Raw genomic sequence first — 20,528 nt, 5'->3', positions numbered from 1 at the left:
TTATTTGTACTGCTAGCGTCCGACTTTTTCGACATATTTTTGTATATATACATATAATTTTTTGATAACATTTTTTAGAATAAAAAAATTATTTTGCTAAAACCTGAATATTGTATCTATGCAAATAGAAAAAGGATTGACTGCAATGGAATATTCTTTCTCTCTGAGTATTATACAATCGATATTGTGCTCGATACAATATGGCATATATTCTGCAAAATCGGATTGACTAGAAAATAGTTTTAGAGAAAAGAGAATATGCAAAATGCAAGTTTTAATAGATATATGTAACATAGAATTATCTGATAAACGTTATAATAGGAAAAGAATGATATGAAATTAAAATGTATTTGACAAAAACACTCCATTTGTGAAATTCATATTCTGCAAAATGTTATGAATATAGAAATCGCGAAAATAGAAAAGAGAAAAACATATAGAAAAATTAAACTTAATATAAAACTAAATAAACGAGAAATAAAAAAACGCGTTTTTCAATTTTCATATTCCTTTTATTTAGTTTGTGTTAAAATAAATATTACAATTGATTTTTATTCAGATCACAACACTAATATAAAAATTATGATTAACTTTTATTCAAATCAAGAGATAAAATGAGAATGTCAAAAACTTTCTTTATCCATTATTTCATTACTTTTATTAGTGATAATTTATAATAAAAAAGTGCACCTGTAAATAAGAGAAATAATTGCTGACATTAAACTGCAATAAAAATAGCTTGAATATGGAGAATTTGAAATTAATAGGTTTTATTTTTATCTGCTCTCTCTCTCTCTTCTCTTTCTTCTCTCTCTCTCTCTCTCTCTCTCTCTCTCTCTACGTAGTTTGAAATACGGAAATGAATATAAATGCTTTATAAATATAGAAAGCCAAAATACTTTCCCTCTGATATAATTCAACGAAACGAGGGTTTTCTCAAGAAATATTTGTACACAGACAAGATTCTCTCAGGATTTTTCTGAAAGATAATCACATATTCGGTAGTTATAGTCATGACGAATAAATTTCATTAGGAAAGAGCTTACAGAAATTGAAATATTATTTTTAGTAAAAAAATATAAGATATTTTCTACAATTGCTCTCTATTTTTCTGAAAATGCAGTCAAACTGCAAAAAAAGCTAGGTGACTGAAAATTTTCTCAATTTTTATTCCTTTATTCAACACGATCGCGATTATTTCACCTATATCCCTCATTTCCCAAGTTTGTCAAGTACAGAAAATATATTTGAACAGCCTGTCACCGCGGCCTTTTGTATGCCTCATGTGTGCATGTGTATGTGTGCATTTTTATTTGGTATATATACTCCGAAACGAGAAATCGCACCAATGTTTACACGTATCCACGCTCACTATACGCACGAATGTAGTCCGAGATTTCTTCAATAACTATATACACATACAACTCGGCTGCTCAGAACGAGATGGAATACGTACAACTAGATGGGTGTAACAGGAATTCTGACATTTCACCATTTTTGTTTTCGCGCAAGGTAGATGCGAAAAACGAAAGACGCGACTGTATCCTGCAATGCAAAAAGTGACACTCTTGATTAAAGAAATGTTTCTACATTTTCCTGTTTCTACCATCAGTTGAGGTCATGCAATGTGGACATTTTCTGGAGACCCATATAAACCGGAATTTAATCAGAATATCAAATTATTACAAACTTCATGATATCATAATCAACTTTGTATACATTTAAGATTCTTCTATTTAAGATACTCATAAATGTGTTTAACAAATTTATTATGTCATATCAATACAAGTGAACTCATTGGTTCCACCCATTTATTCCACCAATGTAAAATTAACTTTAATCTTGGTTTAATTTACTCTTTGTCTTTTTTAATTTTAGAGAATTATCTTTATAAGATAATTCTAGAGATAATTCTCTAAAATTAGAAAAAGATAAAGAGTAAATTGAACCGAGATTAAAGTTTATCTTACATTGTTAGAACCAGGCTAGAGTTTTCGAATTAGCAGAAAGATCTGATTTGCTTGGAATTTAACGCGGAAGATTAGAAAGTACGGCATATCGCGTAAAATTTAATCGCATTTTCTCGAGGCTGGCAGAGAGTTGCTAATTTAATTAATTAGATCGTCAGCAATCAGATTTTGTAAACGTCCAAAAGTATTTAATGTTTGGCAGGCTGCATTCAAAGCATGGCGTTCACCAAATTACGTAATGATGCTTAATTTACTAAAAGCATCTGGACTAATCTCTCCGCAAAGTAAAACTAAACTACCTTTACGTTGCATCGTAAAATTATTATACATGAATTCACGTAAGATAACATCTCGATATCATCCATTCGCGATTCATCACTGATTAAGAAAAATGTATCTCGCCCAAGATATAAACAGCGTGCACACTAATATGCATGAAAATTAAATTAAACAAATAAAGTAATGTAATTCTTACAATCTGGATTAAATCAGAAAATTTTCAAAACAGATAAATCAGCGAAGTTAAATTTGTAATTCATTTAGTTTCTGTCGTATAAAGTGATGTACCCTGAATATGGGAAATTGACTCAGATATGTTATGGGGCAGGGTATAACAATAAAATATTGGGAATCACGAAATTATGCATTTGTTTATAGTAATATACTTTATGTATAATATTTATGCAGTGTATAAACAATCATTTACGTGTATATCGCATAAATAGATTCATAATATGTACGTATTGTTACAATATACGTATTGTAATAATACACGAACATCTATTTATGCAATCAGCAGTATACGTAAATGATTGAGTTCACGCACTGCATAAATGTTATACATAAAATATATTATAAACAAATGCACAATTTCATGATCCCCAATAGTTTATTGTTATACTCTGCCTCATAATGCATTTGAGCCAATTTCCCATGGGACTTTGCGGCAGGGTAATAAAACAAATAAGGTTATATATATTTCTAATTATTATGTAATTAGTAAATTAAAGATAATTTGCTCCTATGTAATAATGCAAATTAAATTACTATAATTTATGTATATAAATTACTATCTAATAGTTATGTAATTGTGTAAACAAAAGATAATTTTCTACAATTAGTGATCATTGTTGATTTTTCCTCAATTTTAATATTCCGTTTTTGTTACTAATTTTAAGTAATATAATTTTAAAGTTTAGATTTTTGTTGTCTGGCGGATAAAATTGAATTATTCTATAGGTATATATATATAATCTTTTTACACGGTGCTTATCCAATAAATCTTGTATCACAGTAGAATTTTCATTACCATATTCATAAGCATATAATAATATAATACTATATATAATATAATTAATAAGATTTGGTCCTCACGGATAATGTGTTGAATAGTGCACTTTATATTTTATATTATTATATGTAGCTATTTGTATCGTTCATAATTTTATATTAGATGAAATTTGTCTTTACAATTGTTTTAAAAAATTATGACAACGTCATCAATAACGCCACTGAAAAAATGCCACTGAAAAAGCGCCAATCACGAATAATCAACACAGTCAACGTATTAATTAATTCTCTTTTTCCTTCATATTTGCATTCGCTGTCCTATTTAAACATACCGCATGCGAAATTCAGCATCAGTTTTGAATTATGCAGTCTCATTTTAGTTATGAAAGTCACGAACGGATCCATCGGATAGGGTGAGATCAAACTATCCTAAAACTTCCTTTTGCAATGCGAGGTGGGATAAAAAATTCGCATAATGAGTGGACTCGGATCCATATCGAAGAGATCGTTCATTGCAACGATGAAAAAGAGATAATATTTTGTAGCGAAGTAAAGGCTTCCGGCCATGTGTACACGAATATATTTTCTTGTATCGCCGATATGAACCGATGTCGAAAAAGTAGAAAGCTAAAGATCCGAGAATTTATTATCATAGCAGCTGTTCTCCAGTCAATTCACGCGGAAGGAAAACGTTAGCATGACTTTTTATAACTCACACCACGCGCAATCGTCTCGATCGTTCTCGTGCCGACTGATTAGATGTTCCTGAGAAACAAGCAGAGCAATTTGTACCAAACGTCGCGATTTCGTATACTTGATAAACACCGACGGTCGAGGATGATAGCGCGTAGAAATAGCCAGTGTGTTGGTCGAAGTCGAAATCACAGACCATTATAAGAAATTCTTTTCTTAGATGCAACAAAAGAGCTCGATTGCAATTGCATCACATATAATGTAATTGTCCCTATTACTATGTCTGTCCCGATTAATGTGCCTTTATTATTATATTTAAATAAGCCATAAAAAAAATTAGCACAAATAAATAAGGAAATGTATTTTTTTTATTAAATTAAATTATTAATGTACACAATACCGAAGAAAATATTCTATTTTTAACTATTAAAATATAGTCAACATTTTTCAAAAGATACATGTTACAATTTGTTTATGTGAATTCAGTAATATCGCAAGGTTAATTCAAGCTTGTTCTATTAGTGTACCCTATACTGGAGTTAAGAGCGTTGTATTCTGAATGTATATTGAAATTGTAAGCATAATTAAAATAATGATTTATGTAATATTAACTTAAACAATTAGCTCACGTTTATTACCTGTTTCAGTAACTGTTAAAGTGAGTGTGGATAGACACACAAATTGGGGGTATATTAGGGACTAATAATTAGGGACCAAAATATTTTCTTTATTTTCATTAAAAACATTATAAAACATTCAATAACAAAATAAGGACAAATGAAAGTACAAATTTCTGCGCGATAAAAATTCAATTAGGTATATTTATTTCTGCTTACATTAATTGATAAGACGTTTCGAATTGAGCCGAAACGTCAGAATGTTTTTACCAATTTAATGTAAGCAGAAATAAATATAATTGAATTTTTGACGCACAAATTACCATGCAGAAACATATACTCTTACTTGCTATTATTTCGTTAATATTTAAATCTCGAGTCCGATTAATGTTACTATTTGGATTAATATTATTATTATAAAACACTAACATTTTTTACATTAAAAAAATATTATAAGTAAAAGGAATAACTGAAAAACTGACATTGATTTCAAGCTAATAAAATTAAAAAAAAAAAAGCTGCAATATTTAATAATTAATTCAGTAATGAGCAAGTAATTTAAAGGCACATTAATAGCGACGGTTACTCTATTTTCTAATTTTATTATTTAGCAACATTTTTATCTAAAAAATAAAATTAGAGAATAGAAAATAAATTTACTATTTTTAACTAGAATTTTTAATTAATATTAAATGAAATTAGTGCCTAATAATATATTGTATAAATATTTACTATTTCCGATTCACGTACAAGTTACACGTCGATTATTTGTCGGTCTTGAAGCACAATTTTAGACTGAAACTGGAGAACGTCACAATTTAATTTGTGATATTATTATACATACTCCAGCTTCAGTTTAAGATCGTGTTTCAAGACAAAGTTTATTTAAACCGGAAATAGTGAATATTTACACAATACGTTATTATGCATTAAAACTCGCCTTGACCGAATAAGGCCCTGTTCACTCATTTGTGTTTTTAATTAAGTCTTTCAAAACAAATTCAAAATAAAACTTTCTAATTTGTAATTTTAATTTCGAGTATAGAAATCGCCATTCATTTAAAACAATTCTTACGAATTGTAGACTTGATTTATTCTTTCTACTGTGTAACGCACTCATTACAATTTAAATTTTTAATTATCACGCATACAGAAAAAAAGAAAATTCAATTTTTCGCTATAATTAATGCCAAAAGTATCTTTTCCACGAAATTTAAAATTGAATGGCGCGATGAAGCACCCAGAGAAAGGTATCTTCGATTTAAAGAAATATTTCTTTGCTATACGGTTAAAGAAAAAATTTCTTTGATTTATGAACGTCATTTCTTGGATTTGAACATAATTTCTTTAAATCAAATTTCTTTCCAAGAAATGACATTTACGAATCGAAGAAATTTTTTCTTTAACTGTATAGCAAAAAAACATTTCTTTAAATAAAAAAAATCTTTCTCTGGGTGAGAGTATAGTATTTTATTAAGATTAGAGCATCAAATTTCTTTCGTATTTTGCGAAGCTCGTCGATTGTAAACGTGAGTAGCCCGATCAATTCGTACAAGGATCAGGTCTGAATCCTTTTCTATATAGATGGAAAAGATCCTGGTCTAGAATACTCGGTGGAGGAATGTCACGTGCTTTCCGGTCGAAAGAGCCGGCAGAAATACAGCTACACACACGAACAATTTCTAACTCGAGATGTCCGGATATTCTTTATCGTATTTAGAGGAGAAAACCTTGCACGTCTTGCCGATGTTCTTTGAAGGGTGAAAGACCTGCGCGTATCGGGTCGTATCGTATACGATCGTAATATATAGAGAACGCGTGTTTGCGACAATAGGGAGCGCGTTCTCCAACCGTTCCTTCACTAAGATTAATTTCCTCACTGTATCCATCTGTTTTCGCGAGCAAGCTCAATCAGATTCACCATACCGCAAATTTTTTATTCAATTGCATCATGGAGCACGTATCGCACGTGTGTGACATTCTTTCAAAAATAACCGATCACGAGGATAACTCGATTTTTTTTATTTTGGATCGAAATTGATCAACACGCGATCAAACCGATTGTGATCCTCGATCCTCGTCACTCATATTTTATTCTCATTGTTCCGCACGAACCGCCGCGATTCTAAATATCGGCTCCCGTTTCTCCGATCGCCGATCTCTCCGGCTTCTCAGTTTGCGCTCTTCCGGAGCAAGCTCGGAACGCGCGATTGAAACTGAGAGCGAACCGAAGGAAAAGCGCGGTGCTCTGGATCGCCCACCGAAGTCGACGATCGCTCCTCCTCCTCTCCGTTCTCATCTCCCCTCACTCTCTACCGCACTCTTCTACAGCCACCAGCTCTCTCTCTCTCTCTCTCTCTCTCTCTCTCTCTCTCTCTCCCCCTCTCTCTCTCCCCCTCTCTCTTTCTCTTCCTCCCTTCGATCTCTCCGTCGCCCTCTTATGCCTCTTCTCTCCTTATCCATCTCCCGATCTGTCTGTCAGGCTATCTTCGCCGCCGGTCCTCCCTCTTTATTTCACCCCCACATTGCACAGCCAGCTCGCTCTAGGCGAGCACGAGTGCGCCACTCCGAGATCGTGTAGGTGGACATTGCTGTGCGCCTCCACGAAGGAAACACAACGAGGAACGCATGCGTCGATCCTTTCATATACCCTCCGTACACACCACACCTTTCATTTCGCATTGAATCGCCATGGATCGCAAATGGAGTGTTTAAAAGGCCTACTTAGATTAAGAGTGATACCCGAAACTTTGGTTTACTTTCATCTTTTTGAAAAGCGCCATATGACGCCTACGGTTATGTGAAGCATCCTGTAGAAAAATTCGTGAAAAGTTATCTCGGGGAAAGGTTTTCCTTGATGAATATAGTGCTGTCTTTCTTAACAAAAGTCTTATAAACATTATGCGAAATTTGCGGAAAGTAATATCGGAGACACACGCTTTGCACCATAAATAAAAGGATTTGTGCGCGGCGAGTTGAGCTCCGGGAGTGTAAATAGATTCGAACGCAACTTTGTTAGATGGTTCATTTCTGCTCAACTTTAAGTTTAATGAAAATAATATTTTGAAACCTACTTAGATGTTTAAAGTTAGAATTAGAAAAACGAATAAATATCATATCTGACTTAACATTTTTATTAAAGAAACAGGAGGAAAGTCAAGTTCAATTTTTTGTTACGCAACTCTAATGGTAAAATATTTTTAGTCGACTTGAAAAAGTGACAAACGATATTTTATAAAATTTTACTATAAATTTTTTTTCAGATTATTTTATATCTCTCTGTTAGCATGCAATTAGCACAGAAGTTCCTCGCTAAAAATATAGCCTTATCAGAAATGTCATGGTCACTAAAGGCATGCAAATTTTATCTTATAAACATAAATCTAGTAATTTAAAAAATGACAGATAAATTTGTTAAGTGTAAATACTTCAGCAAAAATATAATAAGACATTGCTTTTATCGATAAAATATTATTCTACTCGCATGCCTGTAAATATTGGTAAAGAAATAAATTTCACAGTATCTAAATCACACATACGTGACATTACTGAATAGAAATTACTGATAAATCGGAGATTGCAATTATCAACTATATGTTCCTCTTCTTTGAATATAAATCTATTCTCAATTATTCGTTAATTTCCGAACGTATGTATATGTAATATTGTTATAAAATCAAGACATAAGAAATATACAGAAAGAGAGAGAGAGAGAGAGAGAGAGAGAGAGAATTATTAATTTTTAATATTAATGGTATTATAATTAAAAAAGTTTTTCTGATAGTAATAATCATGCCCACTTTTCAAAATATATAATCAATATACTTGTACCATTCAAAATACATGTATGTTTATTAAGTCCAAAATTATTTCCAAATCTATTTTTGATTCTTTCGTAATCGTTGTTTCGAACGCGCTTTCTTGACTTGTATCATAAGTCAAGGTCAGTTTCTGATCTTCGAAATGAAATAACTGTTGATCATGTCACGTTTACGTAAGAATTGCCTATGTAGGTAGTCCTTTTATCATTTAAAAACAGATTTCTAACCGAGACAATCGCAAAAAAATATGTACGCAACCGTTAAGAATGATATAGATTTTTAAAATATATTTTTATATATAAGCAAGAGAATTTTTTTTTAATATTAGAATTTAATTATAGCCCGCATTATTTAACTTATAGTTAAGACTTATCATTGTTTTTATTTGAATATTTGTATACTTTTTTTAACGCTTTAACTTGAAATTAGAGTACGAAAACATATTTAAATAAACATATGAAAAAAATATAAAAGACGTCTAAATTTCCGTTAAGAAAAAGTGGTCTCCGCATCAATTGAGAAAATCGTGCATAAAAATGTAGGAAATCCAAAGTAATCTGTACTCCAAATCCAAATAAAAAATAAAGATATATATATATATATATGAGCCCCTTAGTTGACAAGTGGCATAAGTCCAAAATTAGGAAAAATGCGTTTATCGTAGAAGTAGAAAGTATTAAGAATGTTTGTTTTATTTATCAATTTAATTTACTTTTATTTTATTTTTATATCCATAAAATATAAAAATTAATTTTACATCATAAATAAAGTGACTACAAAAAAAGCTGGAATAGTGACTTAAGTCCAGCTCTTTTTATGGTCACTTTATTTATGATATAAAATTGATTTTATTTTTTATGAACATAAAAACAAAATAAAAGTAAATTAAGTTATAGATAAAACAAACATTCTTGATGCTTTCTACTCCTATACAAACGCATTTTTCCTAATTTTGGACTTATGCCACTTATCAATTAAGGGGCTCATATATATGTCACATTTGATAGTATTTTTTGTTAAAGATTTTTCTTAAAATTCTATTTCTGCCGAGTTTTTTTCAGAGTTGAAAAAACTTGAAAGCATTCGCTAATGTCTTTATTATGAAAGATGTCGCTTCTGACAATAGTTGCTTCCGAGGTTAATACTTTAATATCATTCAACTTTATTACACGTTCCATAAAAAATGCAATATTTATATAGCACAGAAAAGTGTCATAAGCGTATTCTCTCAGTGCATATGTGTCACCACGGCACGTGCATTAACACAGCATACGCAAATGGGCACTTATATTCAATGCATTTTATGCATAATGTATCGACGACATTCACAAATTTCTCTCTGCTCTGCATTCTGAAAATGACATGCGAGTGACACGTCCGTAAAGTTCTTCAATTTTCAAGCGTCTATACTGTTGTCTCTTGCACAACTTCTCTCGCGATTCAATGTAGCGTGAAATTATGGATTACAAAATTACGTTTGTGATTTGCTCAACTACGCTTTTCGCGTAACAATAACAGAGAGAATAGAAATTATTTTCTTTTGTAAAATGGTTGCAAAAATGTTGTAATAACTTTAGATTTAAAAAATATAAATATACACCATGATTGCATATGACATGCACTAGTATTTTATGATTACATATTATTTGATACGCAGATTCAGAAAGTTCTACTTTTTATCTTACAAAGTCACATAGAATTATTGCCAACAATTTTTACCGACATAAGATCGTTTTCATGAATTGAATGCTGTGCGGTGATGCGACACTTTCGACAGTAGATAAAATGCTTTGGTACTCGAAATAGTTCAATTAATATATTCATCAATTCGCTGCTATATAACTTTATCATTTTTTTATCGACATTCTATAAAATATATCTTAATAAAATATATTTTATCCAAGCAACATGTATAAAATACTATTCATTGCCAGCTATTTTTATATTATTTTTTATTAATTTATTTTATTACGCAGTGATATTACGCACATACATATTAAACGCACGATAGATATTTATTTTTGAATGGCTATATATAAAGAGATAATCCTGGGCAAAAGAAAATCCTTGTAATACTTTAAATAGATATAACGATAATCTTATAAGTTCATTAAGGAAATGTTTAAATATAGACGTAGTGACGTGTAAAGCCGTGTGAGAAGATATCAATAATAGAAATGTTCGAGCGCGCGATAAATGCGATAAAATGCGTATAAAATAAGATATGATAAGGCATGATTCGCCTAATGATTAAAAAGAGTTAAAGAAAAAATTACGCAAATAACTTTCTTATCCGTTGAAGATATTACAAACGAGCAATATTTTAACTGAAGCTCTCACTTATTAATAGATTACATTTTCCCCATCTGATAATTAGATCTTCTACCAGCTTTCATATTGAATTTTTATTATTGATAAAATCTTTGCAATATGATAACATTGTTCAACGGCAATATATTGTAGTTTATAAAAAATAATTTTATTTATTATATGTATTATATATTATAACATATATACTATATATACTATAGCACATGTGTATAATTATTATGTATTTTAACTATAATTAGTACTAGTTTTTTTTACTTTATAAATAAAATTAATTATTTTTTTACTCTCTAAATTTCTTTGAGTGAAATCTCACTTCAAAAGAGTTAAAACTGTCATTGACAAAGAACGATAAATTTTCACTGTTGAATAAGAGTAACAGATTCTTTTTAAGAGACTTCAGTTCTGGAATGAGATTCACTCCAAAAAAGGCGTGAGATTTCTTTCCTTTGAAATGAATCTTATTCCAAAAAAGAGAACAAAAATTTACCACTCTTATGGAGTGAAATTTCACTCCAAGAAATTTATGGAGTAATTATATATTTTTTTATTTTTTAATATATAATTAAAATAAATAAAATATATATATATATTTATATTGTATGCACTTTCTTCGTTTCACACAAAATCTTTTTATGTCATAATATTTATATAAATTTATGATATATTTTTGTATCATTACATTAAGCATTAAGAGAAAAAAATGTCCTCAAAACGAGAGATTTATAATTGTGGCTCTTGAAACGATTAATGTGCGAGAAGTATCATGTTTCTCTCACGTCATTTGAAATATATTGATTATTGTCAAATTTATAGCAAACGCGTAAAACAAAACCTTATTTTAATATGGAACAATTTGAGAATATACGAAGGCAATACATTTTTATCAAGTTACTTAATTGCTATATAACATAAAAAATGCAGTAAAAGTTTGTTATATAACATAGTATATGTATATTCAGAAAGTCTCGGCAATTTTTTTCTATTGTCAATATAAAATTTCGATAAGATTCACATATATCTATTAATTTCAGATATATCTGATCAAAGTACGTTTGAAGTAAATTGAGTGTTGATTTATAATTGTAGTTATTAATTTTTTACTTATTGAGTGATATCTGTATATTAAAATTTATGCGATTGCAACTATGCTTTTTTGGAAACAACCACAATCTTTTCACAACTTTGTCATTTTAAGACAACGATGGTTATATTTAAATACTTGTTTACAACACTGGAGTTGTCTACATCTTGATCACTTAAAGCAAAGGTATATCATAAATATGGATAATCAATTCAGATTAAAAAAAAATTGATCATTGAAATGATGATTGACATCTAAATGGAATGATATTTATATAAGGAAAAATAATATGATGGAAAATAAATGAAACATATATATTTATATCATTGAATGAGTATACATTACTCAACAAAATTAAAGAATCACCTGTTCTACCCTACAAAAATAGGCAAATTTCAAAATAGAATAACTTCGTAAAAAATCATTGTATCGAGATAAAGATTATACGTTTCGCGGGTTTTCTCTGTGTCCAGATCCATTCTTGGAATGCCAGCGTTTCGTGAACCTTGCAGTCCACTACTAGTGGAAACGCTGGCATTCCAAGAATGGATCTGGACACGGAGAAAACGGCGAAACGCATACATAATCTTTATATAGAAGGCACTCGTGGGAGCCTCAAGAATATCATTGTATCGAGATGTTTAAAAAAGTATTTTACAGCTTGAAATCTCTACTTTTTAGATCGGTACTTCAAAAATCGGTCTTACCGATATTTTGTGAAGTTACACAAACATAAATGAAGACGCATCATATCTCAAAATTTTTTACGAAATTTGCGAAGTTCTACGGAGCGAATTAAAAATTGTACACAAATGCGGTTTACATTATTCGAAAGAGTGAATCTTTATCTTTAATTTACTTTTTTATTAATTAATTTTTTCGATTTTTATATATATCAATATAATTAATCTTTAATATCTTTTTGTAAATGCTATTAATAATAAATCCACCTATTTATATTTATTAACTTATAACATCAAGTTTTGTAGAAGCAGTAAACAATTTTTCCACTTTTTACTTCTACAGTACTCATAAAATTTAATTTAACTTTTTATTTACGACTGTTTTATACGCTTTCTTTACTTACTGTATTAGATGGGATTTTATATGGAATCTATTTTCTATTATGCATTTTAAAGTATTTGTGAAGCAGATATATAACCTAATAGAATAAATCTGGAATTTATTTTGAATTTAATTCGACGTCTTAACATAAATCATCTTTCTGATATACTTTAATAAGCAAGACTTTTCGCTTAAATGTCATATTAATTAATTTTAAGATCACTCACCGCCGTAAGAATGGCTAACGTGATCTTTCAAAGCCTCTGGATAATCACTGGGGGTTGTAGCTTCGACGTCAAAAGTGCCATAAGTAATATTATGCTCTTTCTTGATGAATTCAACCATTGACTTCATCATAAGCTGACACGTATGTCTACCAGCGACTTGATTTTGCCCATTTGTTGCATAAATAAGATGTACTTTATGCCATTCGTAGCTAATTCATAGAAAAGAAAGATAAAAGAAAATTTCACATTACTTCATCATATCCTTTAGTTTTTTATCCGCGTTTCATCAAATATTCATATTCACATCATATAATTGTCAACAATCTCTCATGAAGAATTAAGAAACGCGCAAAGATTAAATTTTTATTGTATCAATGTAATCAATAAATTGTTATATAAATTTTGAGCTGTACGTACTGTTCCATTATAGCCACAAAAAATTTGGCGATATCCCTGAAAGCCAAACTTCCGATTCTTGTGGTCATAAAATATTCGTCTTTACAGTCGACTTTTTTCTCTGTGAAGTCAAAAGTAAAGCCTCCTGTGGTGATTAATGGTGCTCCAAGAAATTTCACCACTCTGCCAACGACCGCTGAAAGAAAACTCTAATGTCATTGATCCCAAGCAAGGGAATTAAAATAGCGTATAACATAAAAGACTAACTTGAAGGAAATATGCCCACATATTCATATTTTAAAGATAAAAAGAGATAGTAAAGAAAAAATACATAACATAAAACATAAAAATGATAATTTGTTTCAATTTACCTAAATTTTTCTTTTCGCTCTTGTAATACATGCGATTGCAATTATAAATCATTTTGAAATATATCTTTATGCGAAAGATTATGGAAATTTTAATATCACATATTAGAATAAATCTTATATAATGGAATAGTTTTCTCAGTTTAACGGATGTAATTTATATGTAGATTATAAAACATGAGCAACATCAAGATGGGTTTTAAAATCATTTTCAGACTGTAGCAATTATAATTTTAAAGAAGATACAGTAAAATTCAAAATGAAAGGATTTAAGATAACGTACCGACGCAGTAATCGCATGCTGGCCCGAGAAACAAGTGCACACAATGCGAATAGCTGTCGATCGCGCCGATTTGCGCGTACATTGCGTCGCAATGATCGTCTTGCGGCAAGAATTTCAGGTCAAGCCAGTGCGGTAACAGATTTCGCGATCTCGCTTCGTACACCGCTAAATCTGCAAAAGAAAAAGATAATACGCTCTCAGTATTCAGGTTTACACAAGCTGAACTTTCGGGGTTCATAAAACTGAACGTGCGCGTATAAAACTTGATTTCATTCAGCTTTACATTTGCTGATCCCAGCTTATTCAAAATGCCAAGAGGCTGTGACTTAATGACGTCTTAAACGTTAATAAGACGTTAAAAAATGAAAACGTCACTTTGCTATTTGAGTAGTGAATTTGCTCACTTTTTCATTTCGTTTCAAGAAAATACTGAAAAAAATATGCTAAAATTTTTATAGCGCCAATAAAGTGGACCGCATCCTTAGTATATTTTTTTAGCGAATTTTTTACCAACTGATTCCCAGAGTAGCTCTTACCGAGGACAGGGAGAACCTTAGGCAGAGAAATATCATATCTCGGATCCTCCGGCAGAAGAACGGCGACCCTCAGTTCGCAAGAAACAGCACCATCGCGGCTTGTGCTGCACAGAGCGTCGCATTCTGCACAGTGCTCGCAATCGCGACGCAATTGTACCTCGCCGCGGCACGTAACTTTGCCTTCTGTCCGATATATCAGCCATAAGATCATTAGCACGACGATCTTCATGCGGGAACCCATGTGTACGGATTGGAAGGCGATCTCGGATCAGATCGAGCTCTTCGTCACGCTGAATCGAAAATTGCGAAACATCATTCTGACGTCACCGACAATCACAATCACCCGATAAATATCTTTATCATCGCGAGAAGTTTTCCACCATGTACAGAATTTCGGTTCATAAGATCACTATTTCGTCTTAGAATCGCGCTGCGATCTTTGCAGTTCATTCAAACGTGTTACGTTGTACTCTCGAGTTTCTACCGATTTGTCTGACCGTATCGACAGCTGTTTCACTTGTCGCTTCCTTCTGATTTAATAGAGAATATTATTGATTTACCAAGCGAATTATTTTCTAATGAATTAGCGTGAATGCTTTATCTCGTTGTGTTCCGATGTCTCGTACGATCGGCTTTGTTACAATAAAACTATAAATAATGTTGAGTGGAGCTTTAATGATATTAGTGAGAATCTAATTTGTAAAATGATTTCTTTTCCTTGAAATCAGGATAAACTTCGGAATAAAAATAAAAACTTTAGATTAAATTATAATAAAATAAGAGAAAAGAAGAAACCTCAAGAATTTTTAACTTCAAAAATTAAACTTCTTCGGACGAACATCTATTAACTGCTTCTGGTTTGCTTACTTTTCACAGATTTTATAAACAGCGTATTTATGTAACGTAATTTATCAATTATTACCACTCAATACTGCGTTATCTGTTATTTTAAGAAACACAAGATCATTGAAGATTACAGTAATTATAATCGAGTCCTAGTGCTTATCGGAGATGTAACGTATTAGTTTAAAAACTATTTAGATTTCATATCGCGGATATTTTTAAAGCGGATATCATACGTGACCGCCGAGCACTACTACAAGAATTCTATCAACGAAATTATGTGTAATTCGCAATCGCCGAAAAAAATATTTACGTTCGAGTTTGCACGGAATACTAAGTATGCCGAATCTACTAGATTTGATGAAAATCCTTAGCGTGTTCGCACATCGTTCCGTATTTCTTTGTCTTTTCCCGAGCTCCGTCGAGCACAAATAGGACGCGAGTCCTCGATCAATGTCGAGAGAACACAAGAGTATTAAATAAAAAAGAAAAGCATCGCGTGAAAGAGCAGCCGATTAAGATTCTGGAGGTATCCGAACACGCGAGAAAAAAAAAGAGCAGGAGAGAGAGAGAGAGACAGATATCGCGATTCACATCAGGATCGCCGGAAATACACTGACACCTCACGATCACGCGACCGCCTTGTCTCGGTGACAAACGAGTACTTGCATACACACGCGGCTTTATCACGGATATCTCGCGTCGATTGATAATAGTTATCGAAAACTCCGATATGCACACTCACATGGCTATCCCCTCCAGAGTCCTTCAGAGGGTTGCCGCTCCATTTCATCTCGAGGGATCGAATTTCTGCGAGGGTTCCTTCTCTCGACGTCAAGCGTGGCCTCGTTCGAAGGATTACCTCCGATTATTAGTTTTCGTATTGTTCTCTGCCATTTTTCCATTCGACGCTTCTTCCTCAGACATTTCTACGTTTTTTCATTTGACTGTCCAGATTGAATTATTGTTATTAAGTTTATAGCTGTTTTCCGTATTAAGCTGTATTCTGTATTAAGTTTAAAATTTATGAAAACAATTGGTGAAATTGTGTAAACTCTAAAGAAATGAATAAAAGTGAATAAAAAGCCTTTAACAAGGAGAGGATGCGATGTGATAATAATCGATTGCGACGAAACTCGTTGTAGCGATAAGTCTGCATGTCAAGTAGTACTGAGTAAAGGGATATAATGCGCTTCTCAAGCATTTGTGAGAAAATCTACTAAAAACCACGAAAATCCACTTAAAAATTACTAAAAATCGTTGAATATTGGTTTTCAATAATTTTGTACTCAAATACTATCAACTTTACAGAAAACAGCGAGAGACGAAAATTGTTTATTTTATTCTCATAAAGTTCTGAGAATTTTTTCAGAATTTTTTAAGAATTTTTTAATATCGTATTTTCATATGACAAAAAAAAAGTTGATAAAAAATTCTAAAAAAATTCGTTAAGTTCTATGAGAAGAAAATAAATAATTTTTGTCTCTTGCAGTTTTTCTGTAAAGTTGATAGTATTTGAGTAAAAAATTATTGAAAACTAATATTCGGCAAACTATTTTCTCACAAACGCTTGAGAAGCTCATTATATTCCTTTATCCAGTATCACTTGACATGCAGACCTATCGCTACAACGAATTTCGTCGCAATCGATTATTATCACGTCGCATCCTCTCCTTGTAAGAGCTGATGCAAGATATTGTTGCAAATTATAATTATTCTATATAATATTACATACGTTTCTATAGATAGGATCCTCTTCAGTACGCGCGTAAAATTAAAACCATAAAGTGAACTTTGAAATTTATGATTATGGACGGATATTTAAAGTTTAAGAATGTCTGTCTGCATGATTTTGATCGTTTAATAATTTTACATGAAAGATGTTTTTTTAAAACGTATACAATAAAAAGTAAAATATCCTTTCGCTGTGTCTCTTTACAGTTATTGTAAAGTAATTATTATACTATAATTATTACACTGTAAGATAAAAATAACTAAAGTAATTTCTTTCTCTCTCTCTCTCTTTACAGTTATTACTATAAAGAGAAAGAGAAAGAAATTAGTTTATAGTCATTTTTAGCATTAATAAAATGCGCTCATTATACAAAGGGGATGAAATAAAAAAACATTTATTCACTTTTGAAATTTGCACAATTTTTATTATATTTTTTTCTAATATTTTAATATTTTTTACATAATATTAGCAAATAAGAAATATCATGTAAAAGACTGTTTAAAAAAATGTTCATAAACCATTTAACGATGCGAAAACGATGCATTCTTTTATTTGAATTTTAATTTCGTTTTAATTTAAATACCATTGAATTTAAACACGCGTTAATGTCCAAACATTTGCACGTGTGTCATTGTTGATCGAGAAATAGTTTAAAACTAGATAATTTTCGTTGTTTAATTTTAATGCTACTTGTTTAATCAACTAAGTTTTTATCATTTAATTTATAATACTGCTTTTATATATATATGATAAAATATATTTATATTTATCTTATATACTTAATTCTTCATACTATATACGAACGTCAAAGTGTTAGGTGCATATTTGAATCGCCACGCTATCCGTATATGGCAATTACACGTTCGATTACAGCACTCTTTACAGTGGAGTATCGTTTTCTGGAACTAATCGAGCTATGTGTTATATATTCGACTTCTCCATCTCAATGTAATGCAAACACAGTTTGTAGGTGACGGAACATCGATGTTTTTAGGAACATATTAATAAGTTTGTCAATGGTGTAAATAATTGTCGAAGCACACACGTGCGTTGAGAAAACATCTTGAATAAAATGAAAATTAAAAGAATCAGAAAGCTAAAGCGTAAGAAGAAGTACAACCAGAACGTGAATCGAAAGAGACTGCGAAATAAATTACAGAAACAGCCGGATATTCCATGGTACATTTTCTAACCTAATTCACGTACATTTATTACATCGTAAAAGTAGAGTTTATAGTTGTTCGGTATATTTCAAGATTGCGTTTACATAGAATATTTATGTTTACGTTAAATTTTGAATCTTTAGTAAATATGCAGTATAACGCTTCCGATTTTCCTGTAATTTTATAAATATATTTTGTATTTCCACGCGTAGAATATATTCTGAGAAGGAAAATCGGCGCTTTAAAAGTTAATTTGTTTGTAAATTAATTTTCGAAGTTTTTTGATGCCGATTAGAAAAATGGTAATTTATACATTTATAATATATATATTTTAAAGAAATGTTAGATTAACTCAGTCCGCATAAAAAGAATTAAAAAGGTAAATTTTTAATTACTAAACTGTTCTCTACTACACACTTCAAGTTATATGAGAAAAACTAATTTTTGTTTTTAATTAATTAAAGCAGAGAATCTTGTTTTATTTTTAGGAATTTATTAATGTTGTAAAATATAATTCACTAATTATCTTGAAAAATTCTTTAATTTTCATTCATTAACATTAAATTCCCTTTAAAAATAAATTCTGCCAAATAACCAATTAAATATGCTTCTCTTGTATCATATGATGGTAAATATACAGATGCCTGTTCGTTTTGACTAAACTTCTTGCACAGTTCATCTTTTCGATTTTTCTCTTCAAGATGGAGAGAAAGGGAAGAAAGATGGACTGTGCAAAAACTACAAAGTACAGATTTCAATATAAAACGAAAAACGAGGCTTGAGCTATGATGTTCCTTCTCAAAATATACTTTACACGTGGAAATATACAAATTTACAAAATTATAAGAAAATAGAGAGCGTTATACTACATATTTACTGAATCTTTTTCATGTAAACAATATAAGTAAAATGTGTAAATTATTATAAACTAGATAATACAATTCAAAAAGAAGTAATTAAGTTTTGTAAATCTAATTTTAATACTGATAAACAAAAATAAATAAGCGAGATAGAAGTTTTAATTCAGTATGTTGCAACAACAAAGAACATAGATTTTGATGATCCATACATTGTTTTCATTGTATACAGATAAATGTAAATTATTATATTTTATATGTAAATGAACAACCTGCTGCTGATAAAAGTTTATTACATATTTTTACATTTAGCATACTGTAAATATATTATTTATTGATTCTATTACTTTGACTTTTAGCGAGCAAATAAAAAAAGAATGGAAAAACAAGAGTTCTACTCGTGACAATTTGAAAGAAATGGGTTTGGCATATGACGCAAACGAGGCGGTGCAAATTCCTAATGTAAAACACGAAATGTTGGAGGATGCCAAGAGAAAAGTTACAGGAAATGAAGATTTGTCAGATCACGAAAATGAAGAAATGAATATGACTGCAGCAAAAAGTTACGTGATGGAGAAGTTGGAAACCGAAGCAAAAGCTCCTAGAGAACGACTTCTTAAATTACCAAAAGGACAAGCACAATTTCTCACTTATTTAATAAAGAAATATGGTGAGGATTATGAGGTGAGATTTTTTGCAAATAAAATTAATGTTATCCCCAAACGTAACTGATTATGTATTTTCTATGCAGGCGATGTCGAAAGACAAGAAGAATCATTATCAATTAACTTGGAAGCAAATACGAGCCAAGATAAAAATGTTTAAGGGAATTCCGGAACAGTATAACAAATTTGTTGAGAATAGCAGTACACAGTTGGAATCCTGACATGTATAAATGTACATTAGGATTTTATCGTGATTTTATTTATATTTTTACATTAAAATGTATACATAAGTCAGCGACTTAAATACATACTACTGTAATTTGTTCTAATTTGATAAAAACAAAAAGAATGAATTACATTAAGCATGTTTGTAATAAAATATATTGGTAAACAAATAATTTTGAGTACATGTTGTAATTATATTACTATATATAAATATATGGTGATACATTTTCTGATGGAATATGTATTTTTAAATGGATTATATAAAAAAATACGTTTTGCAGTACTTGGTATAGTTGGATGCACTATGACGTTTGTGTGTGTGCCAATACAATTTTATTTTAGTATTTTAGACTAACGATTTA

The 20,528-nt window shown here is 30.6% G+C and overlaps 2 protein-coding genes across 3 annotated transcripts in view; one reads left to right on the top strand and one right to left on the bottom strand.

Annotated features, from left to right (window-relative positions):
- Window positions 1-15,043, bottom strand: part of LOC108758394 (atrial natriuretic peptide receptor 1) — a 110,073-nt gene extending 95,030 nt beyond the window's left edge. For both annotated transcript variants that reach the window (XM_018503334.1, XM_018503335.1), the window contains exons 1-4: window positions 14,679-15,043; window positions 14,143-14,313; window positions 13,513-13,687; window positions 13,096-13,304 (exon numbers count right to left, since the gene is read on the bottom strand). In XM_018503334.1, coding sequence (XP_018358836.1) covers window positions 13,096-13,304; window positions 13,513-13,687; window positions 14,143-14,313; window positions 14,679-14,919 — 796 coding nt within the window. In that variant the 5' untranslated portion in view covers window positions 14,920-15,043. The remainder of the gene's footprint in view (window positions 1-13,095; window positions 13,305-13,512; window positions 13,688-14,142; window positions 14,314-14,678) is intronic.
- Window positions 15,044-18,221: 3,178 nt separating this feature from the next.
- On the top strand, window positions 18,222-20,325 carry LOC108758392 (nucleolar protein 16). Its single transcript, XM_018503331.1, has 3 exons — window positions 18,222-18,435; window positions 19,636-19,960; window positions 20,028-20,325. The coding sequence occupies exons 1-3, from the start codon at window positions 18,329-18,331 to the stop codon at window positions 20,160-20,162; spliced, it is 567 nt and encodes a 188-aa protein (XP_018358833.1). The 5' UTR covers window positions 18,222-18,328; the 3' UTR covers window positions 20,163-20,325.
- Window positions 20,326-20,528: the final 203 nt, after the last annotated feature.

Source organism: Trachymyrmex cornetzi, unplaced genomic scaffold (assembly GCF_001594075.2).
Source record: "Trachymyrmex cornetzi isolate Tcor2-1 unplaced genomic scaffold, Tcor1.1 scaffold156, whole genome shotgun sequence".
In the NCBI taxonomy this organism is placed as follows: Eukaryota; Metazoa; Arthropoda; class Insecta; order Hymenoptera; family Formicidae; genus Trachymyrmex; species Trachymyrmex cornetzi.
The sequence above is the reverse complement of the archived record's forward strand: the minus strand, read 5'-3'. Positions and strand labels throughout refer to the sequence as shown.

Excerpts from the sequence above, each read along its gene's own strand:
- LOC108758392 (XM_018503331.1), top strand. The coding sequence starts at position 18,329 with ATGAAAATTAAAAGAATCAGAAAGCTAAAGCGTAAGAAGAAGTACAAC. Across the intron at positions 18,436-19,635 it reads AAACAGCCGGATATTCCATG|CGAGCAAATAAAAAAAGAAT; the intron begins GTACATTTTCTA and ends TTTGACTTTTAG. Across the intron at positions 19,961-20,027 it reads AATATGGTGAGGATTATGAG|GCGATGTCGAAAGACAAGAA; the intron begins GTGAGATTTTTT and ends TTTTCTATGCAG.